The 17,450-nt window shown below is 39.3% G+C and overlaps 1 protein-coding gene across 1 annotated transcript; it reads left to right on the top strand.

Annotated features, from left to right (window-relative positions):
* The first annotated feature begins 180 nt into the window (after positions 1-180).
* On the top strand, positions 181-6,425 carry MTG2 (mitochondrial ribosome associated GTPase 2). Its single transcript, XM_040609250.1, has 6 exons — positions 181-571; positions 2,217-2,364; positions 2,988-3,103; positions 3,724-3,942; positions 5,429-5,567; positions 5,964-6,425. Exons 1-6 carry the CDS (start codon positions 395-397, stop codon positions 6,356-6,358), a joined length of 1,194 nt encoding a protein of 397 aa, XP_040465184.1. The 5' UTR covers positions 181-394; the 3' UTR covers positions 6,359-6,425.
* The last annotated feature ends 11,025 nt before the right edge of the window (positions 6,426-17,450 follow it).

The following is a 17,450-nucleotide window of genomic DNA, read 5'->3' as shown; positions in this document are numbered from 1 at the left end:
TACGGTGGGCCACAATATGGGCCTCTGTGCGTGCCCACGGCCCAGCCTCGACGCTCTCCCAGGAGTGGCAGCCGCTGCGTGAGGGGGCGGCAAGAGCGAGCGCGCAGGAGGGGGCGGGACGCGCCTTCCCGCCCTTTCTCCTCAGCGCTGCGCATGCGCGGGGGGGGGGGGGGGGGCGCGGCCGGGGGCTGGGCGGCTCCCAGCGGCGGAGCGGGCCGCGGCTGCGCTGCGGCTCAGGCCGGGCTGTCCCGGCGGCTGCCAGCGCCTTGCGGAGCCGTGCTGGGCCGTGCTGTCCCGGCGGCTGCCAGCGCTGTGTGGAGCCGTGCTGGGTCTGGCTGTCCTGTCAGCTGCTAGCACCGTACTAGGCCGTGCTGTCCCGGCGGCTGCCAGCGCCATGCTGCCGCCGTGCTGGGCCGGGCCGGGTGGCCGGCTCCCGTGGAGGCCGGCCCTCCTCCTCCTCCTCAGCCCGGTGCCGGTGAGGGGCCGGCAGCCGACTTTCTCCACAACCTGCGTGAGGTGTTCAAAAAACAGGCGGCTGAGGCAAAAAAGAGTCATTTCGGAAAGGAAACTGGTAAGTGCTAAAGTCAATCAGCTGTTAGTGGCGCTTCAGGAAGTGGAGGTTACCTGCGCCTTGCCGTTTTCTCCTGGCATATATTCTGATGTGAAGAAATATTTTTCTAAAATTTGATAAATGTGCAGAATAGTGAGGATATAAGCCAGCCCTGTGACTTTATCGGTTGTAGTAGCGGTCCGTGTTGCTTTAGCCGCAGCAGCTCTGGGCTGAATGCATACATAGGTTGAGAAAGCAGAAAGTTACATAGCTTTAAATCTAAATTGCTGTTTTGTTTCTCACTGTTTTCATAGGCTTGCGTAGTAATCAGCTGCCAAACAGCTTTTTGTGTCAGAGAAACTGCGGGGTCCTGGAACTTTTTCTTCACGTTCTTTTTCTAGTTACGCATCTATGGGAAATGTTATTTTCAAATGATCAGTAAATCACTTCCCATTTAAAGCCATAGTTTCCTGTCTCGCCGTGTGGTGGTGCCAAATACTTCTCAAAAAGACACTTTTTAAGAAATCACTGGTCATAGTATAAATTTAATTATCAAGAGTTAGGGTTTTTTTTTTGAGTTGTTCGTCTTGGTATCATAATACTAGTAAGGCTTTTTCTCTCTCGCATAGTTTGAGCTACTTAAGTAAAGTGACCCTCATTGCTCATTCTCATTATGAAGTCCCTTAGTGATTGACAGAATTTGAATGTTACCACAGTCAAGGTCAAGCTTTCTCTCTCTCTCTCTCTTCATCCCAATATGGAAACGATTTCATCTGCCTATATGAATGTATTTCTCTAATATTTTCCTGTGGGGATCTCAGACCACTTTCCAGAGATAGGTAAATACCATCAAACCTACTTTGCTGACCAAAAAGCTGAAACATACTGCAGTGTAATTAGTTTGCCAGAAGTCAAATATGAAGTTAATGTCAAAAATGGAGCCAAGCTCTGGAATTCTCTTTATATTTATTTTTTTTTTTTAGCCCCTGAGCAATTGGTTGTGGCATATATTAAGATTTCCACCACTTCCTCTGTTTACAAATACTTTCTATTCTTTGTCTTTAATTCTTTTCTTAATTGTTAGAACAATGAAGTTTGCCTTAATTTTATCACCTGGTATGGAAAGCAATGAGTCAGTATGATATCCCTCCCACACGTGCACTATATCCTTTTTGCAAATTTCAGTTCAATTTAAAGATGTAATCATTGATTTAATTTTTTTAAAAGTTTGGTTTTCATGAGTAGGGACACAATTACTGAGTGAGTTTAGTTTATAGTGTGGTAGCTGTCTCGAGCTACCTGTCAACTTTATATAACTGTTAAAATTATACTTTTCCTGTTATTGGTTTCTTTAAATGTGAATGTTGTACTTCTGGTATCTCAGCTGCTGCATTAGGTTCTATCAGCATAGCCTCAGGCGTGTATTTTTAAGGGGGTTCTTAAAAATACTTGAAAAATGAGAACTATTTTATTATACTTAGTATGCTGTATTTAGTTGATCTTTGAATGGCAGCAGAGTTCTGTGGCGTTACTTGGTTTGTTTGGGTTTTTTTACTGTTGAATGGAACTCATCATGACTAAAAGTAGTAGGTCTGCATATTACTAAGTTTTGCAGAACAATCAAGTTCTAAGAAGATGATTCTGATAAACTATACCCTTGTTACAGACACGCTATTTCGTGGATCACCGGAAAGTGCGTGTAGTTGGAGGACGAGGAGGAGGAGGTGGTTATTCTTTTAGTAGTGAACCCAGAAAAGTATTTGGAGGTCCTGATGGTGGAAATGGAGGTGATGGGGGTCATGTCATTTTGAAAGGTAAAACTCATTAAATCTGTTTTGTTTCATGTTGTCTTACTGCTTAACACCCCACCCTCTAGCAAAAACAGCCCTGTATGTACGGTAGGAAATGGAAAATTTAAATGTCAAAAATATTTAAAATGTTATTTCTGTATGAGATGCTTTTACTTTTTAAGCTTTGTCCTGAGCTGTGGTAACAGGGATGTAAATGACACTGACAGCCTTAGAAATAGTTTGGAAAATCAAGGTGTTTTGCAGACACCTCAGTGATTGGTGCACAACTGTGTTATAAGGCTGGGATCTGATCAAACTCTTAAGATGGGTAAAGCTGCTTCTGCTACCACCCTGCTGCAAAAGCTGCTAATCTAGCAAATGAATTTTCCAGAGTATTTTGTAATGGATGATTTTGGAAATTGACCGCTTAACAAACTGCATGGTTACCAAGCCTAGGCAGATCAGTATAGGCAGCTAAACTTCATTGCAACTTACATTAGTATCAGTCTTCCCTGATATGTTATTGTTAAGACAGTAAATAGGATATGCATTCATGTAATACTCAAAAAAGAACAGACAAGAGGTTGCTGCTCTTTGCTTGTTCTGTTAAAACAATATGTTAAAAATATGCGTCTTTTGCTTTACAGCTGACCAGCAAATGAAATCACTTTCTTCAGTCCTTCCCTTCTATCAGGGTTTTCATGGAGAGAGAGGAGGAACCAAAAACTGTTATGGAGCTAATGGTGCATATATGTATGTTAAAGTAAGTAAATTAAGGCTGCATGCTAGTATGTTAGCTTAGTATTAACATCGCTGATTTTCAGGCTGGTTGTGTGTTTTTGCAGGGAGCCTTGCGTGCTGTCTCTGTTCAGACGCAGCTGGTTGTCACACAGGCAGATCAAGCTGCTTTAAGTTGTTTATAAAAATTAGACTTTTTTGGAAGGTACATCTGGCCAAAACAAATACCGTCACAGTTTACTTTACTTCTGCAGGTCGTTGCCTAGAGCAGTTGGAACACAGAACTTCTTAAATAGGAGCAGACTTTTTTCTTTCATACTTTTTTTCTTCAACATGCCTAGTTTTGTGCATATCTACAATGCATTTCTTAGCTCACTATGGTGCTTGGGCTTGTTTTTCTAAAAGGAGAGAAAGAGGGTTATAGTTCTGTTAAAACTTCAGTGAAGTGTGAATGTCCGACAGTACTGTTTGGGTTCAGAAAATGAGCCTCATGGAGTATGCTTCTCTTTTTGGATTCCTCAACTTGAGAATACGGAGGAGTGATTTTCAACAAATCTGAAATCAGCTGCTAAAGGATCTGCTGAAGACAGCTCTGCTGCAGACTTTGAGCTTCAGTGTAATGCTAGCATCTCTGTTCACTTTAAGGTCCCTGTAGGAACGTTGATTAAGGAGGATGGGAAGGTTGTGGCTGACCTTACTCAACATGGTCAAGAGTACGTTGCAGCTTATGGAGGAGCTGGAGGGAAAGGTAATCGCTTTTTTCTTTCCAATGAAAACCGAGCCCCAACGTTATTTACTCCAGGAGAGCCAGGTCAGGAAAGGGTCCTCCATCTGGAACTCAAGACAACAGCTCATGCAGGATTGGTGAGTATTGCTGTGGTTCTTCCAACTTTCTTACCATTTTATGATGACACTTGACTGATTGAAGAAATAATGTTTGATAACATTTTTGTTAGCCTTTTGGCTTGCTTGGTTAGAGATGCAGCTCGATGCTTTCTTGCTGTTACTTGGTAGAAGGGTGTCCAAAGTGATTTGCAGAGCTGTCACACTCTTGCTACTTGATGTCATCCTACTTTTTCTAAAATCAACACTATAGATAAAAAAGCAATGTGCCAGATTCGTCGGTGATTAACAGACTCACTGATAATGTACAACAACTTTGTCTGCTGGTTCTGCAGATGAAAAGTACATCATGGAGAGTTCTTCTAAATTAGTTTCTCTTTTCTTGTTTGTTTTTTTGTTAATATAAAGTTCAAATAATCTTTTATTTCATCCCTGTATTTTTCTTTTTACAAATATTAAACATTTGACTTTGTTAGTTCCAGGTTTAGCATCCTCTGAAATGAAAAATACTATTCAGACATGAATGCTAAGTCAATTTAGGGCTTAAGCTGTGTTCATTTTTAAGTATGGAAATGTGTTAACACCAGCTGGTAAAGCTGTTAGAATTATACTTTGCTGCAGAGTGTTCTTGCTGTAGTTCAGCAGCTGCAGAGCAACTGTCTGGCCTAGCAGAATTCTGTGAATGTATTTAGACACTAAGAAAAGAGTTGGCATTGGTGAATCAATACACTTAATTCTCTGACCAGCTGGACACTCTCAATCCACTTCTCACATTTGTAGCAGTAATTTGGAAATCTGGGGTGAATCTGTTTTGTACTTTATTCCCTCTGACAAAAATTCAGAGCGTCTGATGTCAGCAAATATAGGAGAATCTGGGATTTGATCTACTTTCCTTTGGGGATCATTGGCTGTCTGTGTAGCTATCATATGTCAGCTGTAGGGTATCCCTGAGTAACTTCATTTCTGGGATAGGCTTGTTTAAATTTCTTGCCTTCTCCTCAGGAGGCCAAGTTTCAATTTAATTCTTTGATGTCAAGTCTATGAAGCTGTAAAATTTCAAACTTACAGGCCTTCTTGTTACTTATAGGCCAGACTGTGTTACTGAATCAAGGACAAAGCCAATTCTGAATTATTTTCGAAAATAATGTATCTGTTAGAAAACACAGATAAAATGGGAAGTGCAGGACAAAGTGTCAAAACATTATTTCAGAGTCAAAGAGATCTTACGGTGTATACCTTTCTGGCGCTGAACAAAGTGAATACTTAAGATGGCACAAAAAAGTTAAGGGGCTTCTATGTTTGATCCATTTAATGTTCATGAGAAAATATAAATAAAACAGGGTTTAGGAGAACCAAAAAAGGGAAACCTGGCTGCTTTTCAGAATGAAGTACACAAAAATGTTGATGTATTCATGCTGGAAGAACTTTGCCACATCTGTAGAAGTTTACTTTTTTTTTAATAAGGATTAACCTAGAACTGTGGCTTTAATAGGTGTTTCTATTCTAGGTGGGCTTTCCTAATGCTGGCAAATCATCGCTTTTGAGAGCAATCTCCAGTGCGAAGCCAGCAGTGGCTGCCTACCCGTTCACAACCCTAAATCCCCATGTCGGCGTTGTCCGCTATCAAGACTACGAACAAGTAGCAGGTAAGAACTGTAGTATGTTTTGTGTACCTTGATAGCAATTTGTGTCACCTGGATTATTCTTTGTAATGCTGTAGAGGTTTGGTAGTTTTTCTTGCTGGTTCTTAAGAACTTCAGACAAAACAACACTGAAAGCCCATTTCACATTCACTTACATGTGCCCTTAATATCAAACTAGCAACCTGTATTCTGTCTTTGCTGGAATAATGTAAATTCAGATGTTTTAAAAGATAATAGCAGTCAAACTTAACACGAGGTATGTTTTAATATTGATGCATTGAAATGTAATTCTAAAAGTACTTGCACTGGCCAGTAAAAGACTGGGGCAGTTTGTTGTTTGGGTGTGGGTTTTTTCTTGTTGGATATGTGGGGTTCACTGTGGAATTTCTGTCATTGTAGTTGCTGACATTCCTGGCCTAATAAAAGGTGCTCATCAAAACAGGGGCCTGGGGATCGCCTTCCTAAGGCATATTGAACGCTGCCGCTTTCTCCTGTATGTGGTGGATCTCTCTGTGTCTCAGCCATGGATTCAGCTGCAGGACTTAAAATATGAACTGGAGCAATATAAAAAAGGATTGTCTGAGAGGCCTTGTGTTGTCATCGGGAATAAGATTGACCTTGCTCAGTCCAGGATCAATCTACCGCTCCTTAAAGAACAGATAGGTGAGCGGGTCATTGCTTTGTCTGCGTTGACAGGAGACAACCTAGAGGAACTGTTGTTGCATTTGAGAGAACTGTATGACACTTATGTGAGGACAGAACAATCACGAGGGCAAAGCCCGGTCAAGTGGTAGGAACCAGAAATACTGTGAGTTGTACTAGAAGGAGAGAAAAAAAATAAATGATAATTTGAATAGATTGCATCTGTGTGGTTTTGGGGTTTTTTTTGAAGCAAGGGGCACAGCATGTGGATTTGATCTGGACTGCTGCATTGGAAAGATTTTGTTCATCTTTGAGGTGTCTGTGTTTTACAACAAAATTTTTGAAAATTGTAATCATGATGGGTGTTGAATTGGAAACCTGGTTCTTGTTTGGCATGAGGTAGTCCATTATGGAATGAAGAGAATCCTATCTAGTAGAGAAGATGGAAATTCAGGATCTGTAGGAGATGCTAGCTTGCTTTCTAAATTGAAGTGAAATGACTTCTCAATCTTCACTGATCAAAAATTATGAAATAAAAATAAAGTGGACCCATATTTATGTGGTTTTATACCATAACCACTTTCAGTCATCTTCTCTTGAACTTTTCTCCTGTTTTGTTGTTTGTTTTTTCTCAGAGGAGTCACAGATGCTCAGTATTTTTAGGGAGGAAAAGCATAAACCAGCTGCAATTAACGATTGAAATTATTTTCTCATTATTATAAGTAATAAACTGTCTTTAAATGCTGGCAGCAGCTATGTAGCTGTATAAACTAGCCAGGGAGCAGTCATTTAAGACTAATTTCTGAGTTCTCCAGTTTCCCTTGAGGAAATGCTCTCAAGCAATATTTTGAGAAATTCTTGCCTTCAGATATTCCAAATAAAAGAAAAATACAGTTCTTCTTCCCTTCCCCCCTTTTTAAAAAAAAAACTATGTCATTTTGTGGGCAGAAATCTTCATTTAGAACAGTGGGTCTCTGCCGTCTCCTCATGCTCACTGCCTGTGTCTGGAAAGGGCCAGTCGTGTTCAATCTCTAAAGCTCCACTCACACCCTCCTGCTGTATCAGTGTTGGGATCAGCTCTGTGATTATGATTATGAATTAGAACTAACTTTCCCTGTATAAGAAAGAAGGTACATACCTCTTCTTCAGAGCAGCAGTTTTTTTTCTGAAAAAGTGCAAGGTCAACTCAAATGTCTAAATTATTAAATAAAAATATGGGCCAAACAGGTAATTACCTCTCCTAAATTCACATGTTGAGTATTTCTATCCATGATCAGGTGTGGAAAGTAATCCATGCATTGTAAGCGGTGATACTGGCATAAAATATGATCAGGAAAAAAACCAAAAATATTAAATCCCAAAGTCATTCTCATGTTTTGTTTCATACTTGCTTCATTCCTGGCATTTACCAAAACTGAATTAGGTAGAAGTTAATAGTCAGTTCTATCCTTGTGTTTGGTTGTGTGTACCATTTGGGGGCTTCACTGTTGATTTTCCTCCTACTGCTATATGTTTTTCAGCCACATTTAATAAAACCAGAAGATTGCCTGAACACAAAAGCTAGTGCAGCTTCTCTGCAGAACATTTAATACCTATAAATACTTTGTGCTTTCTCTGACTGTATTTTAGTATTATTTTGGCAGTCTTTGAGAATGACAGGCTGTTTTAAAAGCCTCTGTACTCACAAGAGCTTTCACCCTCACTTCTTAGTGTTTGTGCAACCTCAGTTCTCAGAGTGGAGAGTATTTTGTGTACTGATGTGGAAAAAGCACAGCAGGTTGCTATATAGCTTAACAGAATGTCCTATTGATCATTTAATTGGTTTCTTTGTTCTTAATGTTTCAGCCACCTTTTCTGACAGTACCAAGTTTCTAACCACATGCTTATAGGGTTCAAAGAGGCTTTACAAGAGCATGTACTCCTTCATCTGTTGATGAAAAGTGCTAAATAGCTCCAGCTTAGGTGTTGGAACAACTGTTGTAGAAGCTTGAACTTACTGTAGTCAATATACATCTATACCAGCTGAAGTAACCTAATGCTAGAGGTCCCTGTGTTCATGCCAAACAAAAGGCATGGTTGTGTGCTGCTCAGCACAAAACTGAGTGTTTGTAGCTTGGGTCACGTTTCTCCATAATGCTCTTTCAGTTTCAGCATGAAGATCTGTTGCATTCATTATAATTTTGAGGTACAGAATTGAGGAGTAGCCTCTGGTTCTGCTCAAAGTAAGGTATGTGTGAGGCTGCAACCTGCTCAAGGTGAACCGGCTTTAGCAGGGGCTTGGACCAGATGGTGTCCAGAGGTCCTTCCCAGCCCTGGCTGTTTTGTGATGTGCGAAGGAAACTTGTTTCACATCTAGGAACAGAGAAGAAAATCAGGTTAAGAAAAAAAATGAATTGTTTCAGAGAAGAATTATGTGCTACAGGATTTCTTCACACTGATTTTTTTTTTTTGGCTGAGGGTGGGGCAGGTGGGCTTCTTTTGGTTTAGGTTTTCAGGGGTTTTGGTGTCATTCTTCTGTGTGACTTTCCTTACCTAGCTTTTGGTTTCCTCTGCTGAAGCCTTTGATGTTGTCCTTGCTTTTCACGTTGACAAGAGGAAAGAAAGGGCATGGATTTTATTTCGCATCCTGACAATTCACATTAAAATATGGCTTAATGAAGTCCAGTCTATATTTCCTAGAGAAGCTTGAGCCATAATTTTTTTTAGTGCCATTTAGAGTTCCAGTACTCAACTTTTTAATACATTTTTAGTACATGATTACACAATATTTTAGTGCTAATTGTGGGGGTTTTGCATTTATTTGCAATCCTCTCCCCTTTTTAAGTTCTTGGTAAATGTAGGTGGTATCAATTAAACAGATAAAGAAAATGAAATGTTAATGTAAAAACAACCATGCTTTTTAGACATACCGATATTGAGGACTCATTGCAGTACATTAAAACATTGAATGTGCATGTTTAAGCATGGTATGTTTTGTAATCTGCTTTACTTACATGGTTTTGTAAAGCACTTTTTTTGTATTACATAATATTTTAAAAGGTGAATAAGAATGTGTTTGCAATGAACTGATGTGGCAGCAATAAAACCGAGACCCTTGGTGAACTTGTACTCCATGGTTCTGCTCTGCTGCAGCACCGTGCTGGGAAGAGAGCAAGGCCTGCCACAACCACCCTGCTTCCAGTACCGGACAGACTGTGGGGACAGCACTGCTTGGTGCCTCACCACAGGGCAGGAGATGTAGGACGTGACACCAGGTGCTGTGTAACGTCTGCCTGTGTTCGTTCTGGTAATATGTATGCTTGGAGTTGTCATATTGAAATAGTGCCGGGTCACCAGTTGCTCAAATGCCATGAGAAGTGAAGGCTGCCAGAAGCATCAGATCCCACTTGGTTTGGTTTTCCATTGCAAGGGAAATTTCTGTTGCTGTTGTAAATGTATTTATTAAGCCTCTTCATAGTGATTTTTATATTTAAGTAGATTTATGGTGAGTGAATAGGTACTCTGACTGGAACATGTTTAAAAACTCGTAACCGTTGTTTTTGAACATTGATTCAAATGACAGAATTACAGGAATGGCTATGAACCAGAGATGCTAGTGCTGATTTAACAGGACCTTGCTGTGGTTTGCGCGTTTTGTACAAGCTACTGGATGCAGAACACCAGTCTGACTTTGCTGTCTTTGTCTTCCACAGGTTATTGCTAACTGGGTTCAGTGGCTGGCACCTGTAATGTAAGGTTAATGCTGGGACCAGAGGTTAGCTGTGTTACAGGTGTGCAACTTAATGAGTTATTAATTGAATGACAGGTGGGACATAACATTCCAGCAGCCTGTCTGCTCCCTATTTAATGTATTGTTTGAACTGTTAACTCTGCAGCGGAAATTAGAAGACAATGAATATATGTTTTGGCTTAATCTTTCTACAAATATTGTTGTGTAAAAATGGATTTTTACTAGTAGCAAGATTACCTTTTACTCTGGGAGCTGTTGTTTTTGGGCTGTAGCCCATGCTCTGGGTTGCTGTCTTGCATGCAAGTTACGAGAGATGGAGGTTTTTGGGAGACGTGGTATATTGTGCCATGTGTGTAGGGAGAATAGTGAAGTCTGGAGCTCAACATCTCTTCAGAAGATCTACAGCTCCATGGTTCATATGAAAGTTATATTTTGGGTTTGGACCACTTCTGTTAATAATGAAGCTCATCACCATTGTGAAAATGGCTTTGATATAAATTAAATCTTCATCCTGATACTGCTAAACTTCATCCCAGCTAGTGATGTATGCCCGGCCTTTAAAGAACAGCTTTGTTTTCTTGCCTTCCATACTGCAGTTTCCAATGCTGTTCCCCATTAACAAGTTTCCCCATCTTGTTAAATAGGGATTAATTGTGCTTACACTGCAGAGGTCTGGAAAGGCTGACGTTATTAATATTTGGAGGGGAGGTTATATATGTGTGCCAATATGATAAGGGATGATTTTGCAGCTGTTGATAATAGAACAAAGCTACCTTCAGGCTGCATTCTTGATTTTTCTCTATGAGGTTCTGAAATTTATTATGTGGTATGTGCCTGTTTTTCTGAGACATAAAGCATAGCTAATAGGACAAAAGCAAAGAGATTTTTATCAACCTTGTTTTAATATTGAGATTGTGTTTGTCCTTCATTTTCCCACTGAGAGTGATTTTTCATCTCCTTTTTCCTGGATGAAATAGAATTGTCCACGGAGGCCTTAGCGGTGTCTGCTTTCTTATCCACAGGGTTTTGTTGTTTTTTTTTCCTCTGACCTTGTTTATATGAAATACCACTTTGGCTCCTTGAAGTGTGCATTCCTGGCTTGGGCTCTGTTCTTTGCTTGTTGCTATACTGTTAGGTCAGCAAGGTGGAAGTGTTTGTGTATTATGTATGTGTTTCCTGAATGATGAGTGAAGACAAAGACTAGCCACACTACCAAACTAAATTATGGTTTAATAACTAACTCATGTCTGCATTCTCAGTTTCAGTAACACGTGATGGATATGGCTGGTTACTTTGTTACCATCCATTTTATTCTGGTAGCATGCCATTAATTTTAATTGGAGGCACTCCAGCAAAAAGCAGTGGTGATCCAGGTTGTTGTTCCTTTTTTAACCTGGACGTAGCATTGCAGCGTAGTCAAATGCTGTTATTTTATGTCACGGTTATTGGGTAAAATAAAGCACAAAACATGAAGAGCCTTGTGCTTGTTGACATAAGCTAAAAATGTTTTATACAGACAAAATCACCTTTTAAAATGCATACTTTAGAAATTCACTTAGATCCAGATTTATTAGCACTGATTGAAAAGCAAGACTGAAAAGTAACTGCAGAACAAATTCTCTTTTGTTATTCAAATCCTCAGTGGGTACCTTTTTGTCTTTGTAACTGGAGAAATCGATAGTCAATTAATGTGTAGGTAAGAGTTGATATTTTAGAAAACATTATGGTTTGGGAACAATTTTAGCATATGGAAAAGCTTGGTGATGGTTTTAAATATTTCTCATTTGATTCTTGACATTTGGTTCCTCACTGCTAAATTACCATTGAGATTAGAACATCACTGTTTTCCAAAGACATGTGAATCCCCACCCAGAACATCCTTTGTACACACACTAATCAACCATTGACAGAAGTTAGCTATTCACTGTCTAAATCTAGATAAATTAATCTTCCACTGAAAGTGGAAAATGCTTATGAAGAAAAATATTTGCATCAGGCAATGTAATTGCTAAAACACTAGTTGTCAAGAAGACATCTGTGATACCGCAGATGAAGTGTCCATATTTTGATTATCTTATTCATGAAATCATACTGTTTTGTGACTATGTATTTCATGTTGTTTTCCTCTGTTACAAATCATGTAACTGATGAGTTTGGGCAGATAGTTTGCTTTGTCCAGACAGGACACACATCGCATTTAAAAAATAACTGGTAAAAGGTCACCATATTAAATCAACATTTTTTTAATGCATTATTTTAGAAAACATTTTTCTTCACTCTACCCACCCCCACACCAGACATGTAATGGAAGTTTAAAACGGTAGTTCAAATCAACAGTTACCGAAACAGTGAACTCTGTCTAGAAAAACAAAACCTGATAATGTTTAGTAACTTCAATGCCAGAAGTTGTGGGTTTGAAGCTTACCTATCTATGCGATGGGCTAAGTCCCATGCTAGCTGTGCAAGGTCTTATGGCCCCTGTAACTATAGATGTAAAAAAATGTATTTTATTTTGGTAAGCTAACTCATCTCTGTTTCTATATCAACTGAAATTTTCTAGCTTCATTAAATAATTTATCACCATTAGGAAAATGGCTTTAAAGGATGGAAATTTAATGTGTTTTACAGCTTTATATATATATTTTTTTTTACAGTACCTTATGTTTCAGAGTCATCTATTAACCTTCTTTCACTGGTAGAAACTGAATCACAGGAGGCTCATGTCCAAATCTAGCCATGCTGGGAAAAGCTGATGTCCTACTGAGTTTTAGAAATCTTGAATTTAGGTATCTGTCTGGATTTGGACCTCAGTGAGTTGCACAGTCACAGAGAAATTCTGTGGCAAGGCAGAGAACCTGGAACTTGGAAAAAATGTAGTGTAGTATTAGTCCTGTAACACTACTGTCTTTTTTTCTAGGTGCCTTGTACAAGCGTAACTTACAACTTACTATAGTCATATTTGCATTTGTAGATTCCAAGTGATGCCCCGTTCAACATGCTGCTTCACATTTGCCCTCTGCAAAATCCTCCAGTATCCATGTTACCCCCTTCATGGTATTGCAGTCCATTTTAGTGTTTAGGAGCTTTCCATGAGCCAACTCAGTTAACTATATCCTTTTTTTTTTTTTTTTTTTTTTTTTTTAAGGTATTCAGGATTTTTTTCACAGTAAGTAAAACTTGATTTGCAGATTGGTAACAAATTGCCACATGAAACACGTACAGTTTATTAACTGGTGCTGCTAATTCATGTAAATTAGCAGTAATTAAATGTTCTAAAGATAGTGGTTTTTTAGTACTTATTAAATGTATTGATGTGGCTTATGAAACTGATCAACACAGAACGATTCTAGAACTCTATATTAAGACTAAATTAAGTTAGTGCTACAGACATTAGTTTCCTAATGTATTTAGTCTGGAACAAAACCAATAATACATTTAACTAATAAGGTGGCTTGGTGAATGAGTATGCACTTGGAAATCTGCTTTTAGTGAATATTCAAGCTAAAACCCACCTATATTGCCACTTCTGTGCTAGTAAAGCCTGAGTACTTAGATGTTGATGGAGAAAATAATTGCAGAGGGTGACAAATGTAATTGAATAAAGAAGGAACTTGTTCAGATTTTCTCAGAAAAATATTTATCCTTGTGCTTGTCTTTGATAGTTAATATATGTTTTTCTAAGGCAATTTGGTAGATCCTGTCAGCACGCAAATCCCTCTTCAGAGATTGTTGTACTAATGGCAGTTAGCCTAACTAACATTTGTGGGTTTGGGTTGCTTTGGTGTGGAGGAGGCGATTCCTCTGTTGTATTACCTGCTGCTTTGATAACTTGTCATAGCACAGCTGGGAGCGATTAATATTGATTAGAAACTTTTCCTATTTACAAACTGTGCTTGAAAGGCACTTCACTAAAGCGGTACGTAGCGATGGTACTCAGTGAATTAACTGCTGAGGTGAAAACATGGTTATTAAGATGAGTTGATCAACCTGACCTTAAATAGTTGATTTCCCAGTTCTTAGTCTTCTGTTCAGTATTTCAGCTGGGGCAGCCTCCCAAGAGGAGAATGAAGGAAGGTTCTATTTCTAGTTTTTTCAGAGGAAATCGGTGTAAACCCCATGTTCTCAGAAACCGTTTTTGAGACTGTCACTTTGCAGCAGAGGTCAGCAGTGTGTGGGGGCTTCTGAGGGGGGATTTCTACAGGATTTCAGCTTTTTATCTTTCAGAAGAACAGTCTGCGTGGGTTCTTCCCAGTGAGAACTTTAGGAAGGGTATGTTGGGCATTTTGGTCCTTGTTGCTGTATACTTGCAATGAGTCATCCATGCCGGTTTGACTTCAGTCTTTCCCTTACTCTGGAACTAGCTGTGAGTATTCTTCTGTCAGCAACAAAGAATCTTCTTGCCACTACCATGAAAGCTTTTGAGTAACAGCTTAATTCCCAGTTATCAGAGTGCTTAACATAGGCTTCATGCAAATATTATGTATGTTATTTTATCCCTGTATATTTTGTATGCAAGCTGTATCAGAGATATTAAACAGTGCTTTAGCTGTAATGGTCTGTTAAATTTGTGCTTCTTAGAGTTTAAATTATTTTCATAATGGAGGTAATTGCTCTGCTTTGTCAATCCATCATCAATTCATGAACACTGCAGGGTGTATGCGCAACCTCATGTTCAAGGAATTATATATGCAACTCCCATCATTGTTGGTTGTTCAATAAACAGCTTCTAATGATTAAAGCTGCGTGTAAGCTGTTACTTAACAGCTAAAATATTTGCCAGAATTTTCATTGCCCTTCTAGCAGACAGCTTGTTGTTTGTGAATGATCAGAGATACCTTTAAATGAGATTAACAACTACTTTGCAGTCAGTTTTCCTTCAGTGTTAATTGTGCTGCTAAATTCTAGGGTATTGTGTTTAAAATCATTCAAAAGTCAGTGTTGCATTACAGCTGCATTTTTGCGCTTAAAAGAACAGATACCTAGGTTGTGGGAACAGACTGCATATAAAAATTGTCATGAATTGTGCATTTACGTGCACAGGAAGGATACTGGTGATGTTTGCACACAGGCCACAACTACCTACCTTTCATACCCTTTCCTTACAGTGATTACAGCATGTTATGGTAGGGGGTCCTAGGAATTGTTGACAGGTATTTGATGTATAAGAAAAGCCTTTACAATGCAACAGAAAGTCCTGCTTGGTGCATCTGAGTCATTTAAAAGAATGCTTCATGTAGAATTATACAAATGAAAAAATAATAGTCGTCGTCTTCCCCCACAAATGTGCATACATAGCTCTACCTAAGATGTTTGGTAATTTGATTAATTATCAGTTCCCTTTTGTACCTAGAGTGTGCAAGCAGCTTGTAAATTACAGAGAAAAACTGTGGGGCTTGTAAATAGCTAGTAATAAGTAATGCTCATGCATCCTGTACTGTAGCAATAAAAATGGTGCTGATTTAATGAATCATTAGCACCCCTGAGCTCAGAACAAGAGCTTTAGGGACAAACCTGGTTTTCATGTTTTTGAGGTATGTACAAGTCTTCCTCTCCCAGGTAGCAGTGGGTTTGTTGAAGTGATTTTTATATCTCAATAAAATGATCATTCCAGATTATAGATAATACCTTTTTCACCCTGTGGAATTCCTAGTTGCTTCTCTAAACACCGTAATTCCTCAATCCTGCAAATACAACTGTATTGGCAGAAAAGTATGTTGTGCAATGGTAAGGAGGAAAGAAGGAGATTCAGGTTGAGGTTAAGGGAACACAGGAGTGCTGTGAGTTCCCTACTATCCACAAGGACATCTGTGAAATCTTTCATGAAGTGTGAGCTTTGTGGTGTTAGCAATCGAGAGCACTTTTCCTTCTTGTGGCACTTATCTGGGGTGGCTAGCGAAGTGTTTTTATTCTTGTCTGCAATTCCCACATCAGAAGTAAAGATAATGATACCTCTTGTTGTGTCCCATCTATTTGCAGAATGAGTTCTTTAGAGTGGAAAAGGTCTCATACCCTGCCAAGTTGTGCTGGTGTCACTGCATGAGAGGTGGGGATATGAAAAATTAATCCTCCCTCACAGAAATCATGTTGTTAAACTTCTGTCTAGCAAGGATACTTACCTACTGTCTTTCCATCCTGGTTCTGCTATGAAAATCAATGTTCATTTACAAACATGGAAGGAAAACCATCAAATCAAAATACAATCACATCTTCCTGATTTCAAAGCCCACCCCTCTCAGCGAATCTCATTAATTATCCCAGACAGGTGTTTTTCAACAAAAGCTGCTGCTTGCATTCTCTCTTCTTTAGCCTCCTACTTGAGCTAATGAAGCTTCCAGTGATGTCTCTGGAACAATGGAGCAATTTATATAACTGCAGGTTGGAGAGAACAAATAAGAAATGGTAATTGAGGAAGGGCGCTGAAGAGAGGCTGTGGGAGCAAAGTCCCTCTATCTGTGTGAAGAGATCTGTCATTATCGGTGATTAAGGAGGAAGCATTACAGAGCCAAAAAGAAAGTAGCTGCACTGAAAAAATGTTCTTTGATAGTTTATTGATATGCAGATGCTGCTTTATGAAAGGACCACAAACCTCATTATGGTGGCCTTCGCATCCGTGTAGGTTTGTATGAAGAGCAGGGAACTGGCATTACCTCCGCATAGGTCTTGTGGGAAGTCACTTAGCCTCTTTCTTTAAAAAGCTGCCGGGTGCGATTTAGAGCTGTGTGAATGTTGTTTGCTAACACTCCGTGCATAAACTGGGTCCTTCTCTCTGGAAATAGCTGTTTCTTTTCTGTGTGGAAGCCTATGTGCTTACACAAATATCTGATGCATATTTGGAATTGCAGCAAGTCGTCTTTCACGGTTTTTGAAAACGGGTCCTGCCTGCTTGGTTTATGTCTAGGCAATAGGAATGAGGCTTTTTTTTTTTTTTTTTTTTTGAGCTGGTACGGTAGCAAAAAATAGACATAGGTGTTCTGCTAGGCTAGTTGACAAGAAGCCCTACCTTGTCTAATGGTAATGTATTTTCACTGTTCATATTTGATTATGCCTAGAAGATGCCTAGTCCCTGCCTCTTCCAAATGCATATAGACATTTACATTCTGAACACTAAAAATCAGCAGAATTCAAATACTCTTTTAAACATATTTGAATTAGTCATCAGCTACTCTCATACCTCAAACCAGCTCATAACATTTTCAGTATGAGAACCAGGCTCAGGTGTGACCTCATGTCCAGGCATAAGTAGTTATTTTTCTTTTTTATTTGGCAAGGCAAGAGCTCTTATTTCGAGAAGGAATATAAATATCTTCCCTGCAAAATCCACCAATGAATAAAATTACTTTCAGCCAAGTTTAGGTAAATCTGCCCATGTGGAGGTCAGAGACCATAAAAATACTGTGCGAAAAGCTCACAGTGAAATGTGTCCATTTCTTCACTCTTTAGGAAAGAACTTTAAGACCACAAGTTCACTCTGAGAGCTCAGAGAAAAGTGCCATTAGGACTTTAAAATATAGAGG

The sequence above is a fragment of the Falco naumanni genome, chromosome 10, assembly GCF_017639655.2.
Source record: "Falco naumanni isolate bFalNau1 chromosome 10, bFalNau1.pat, whole genome shotgun sequence".
NCBI lineage: Eukaryota > Metazoa > Chordata > Aves > Falconiformes > Falconidae > Falco > Falco naumanni.
This window is presented reverse-complemented; position numbering and strand designations above follow the sequence as displayed.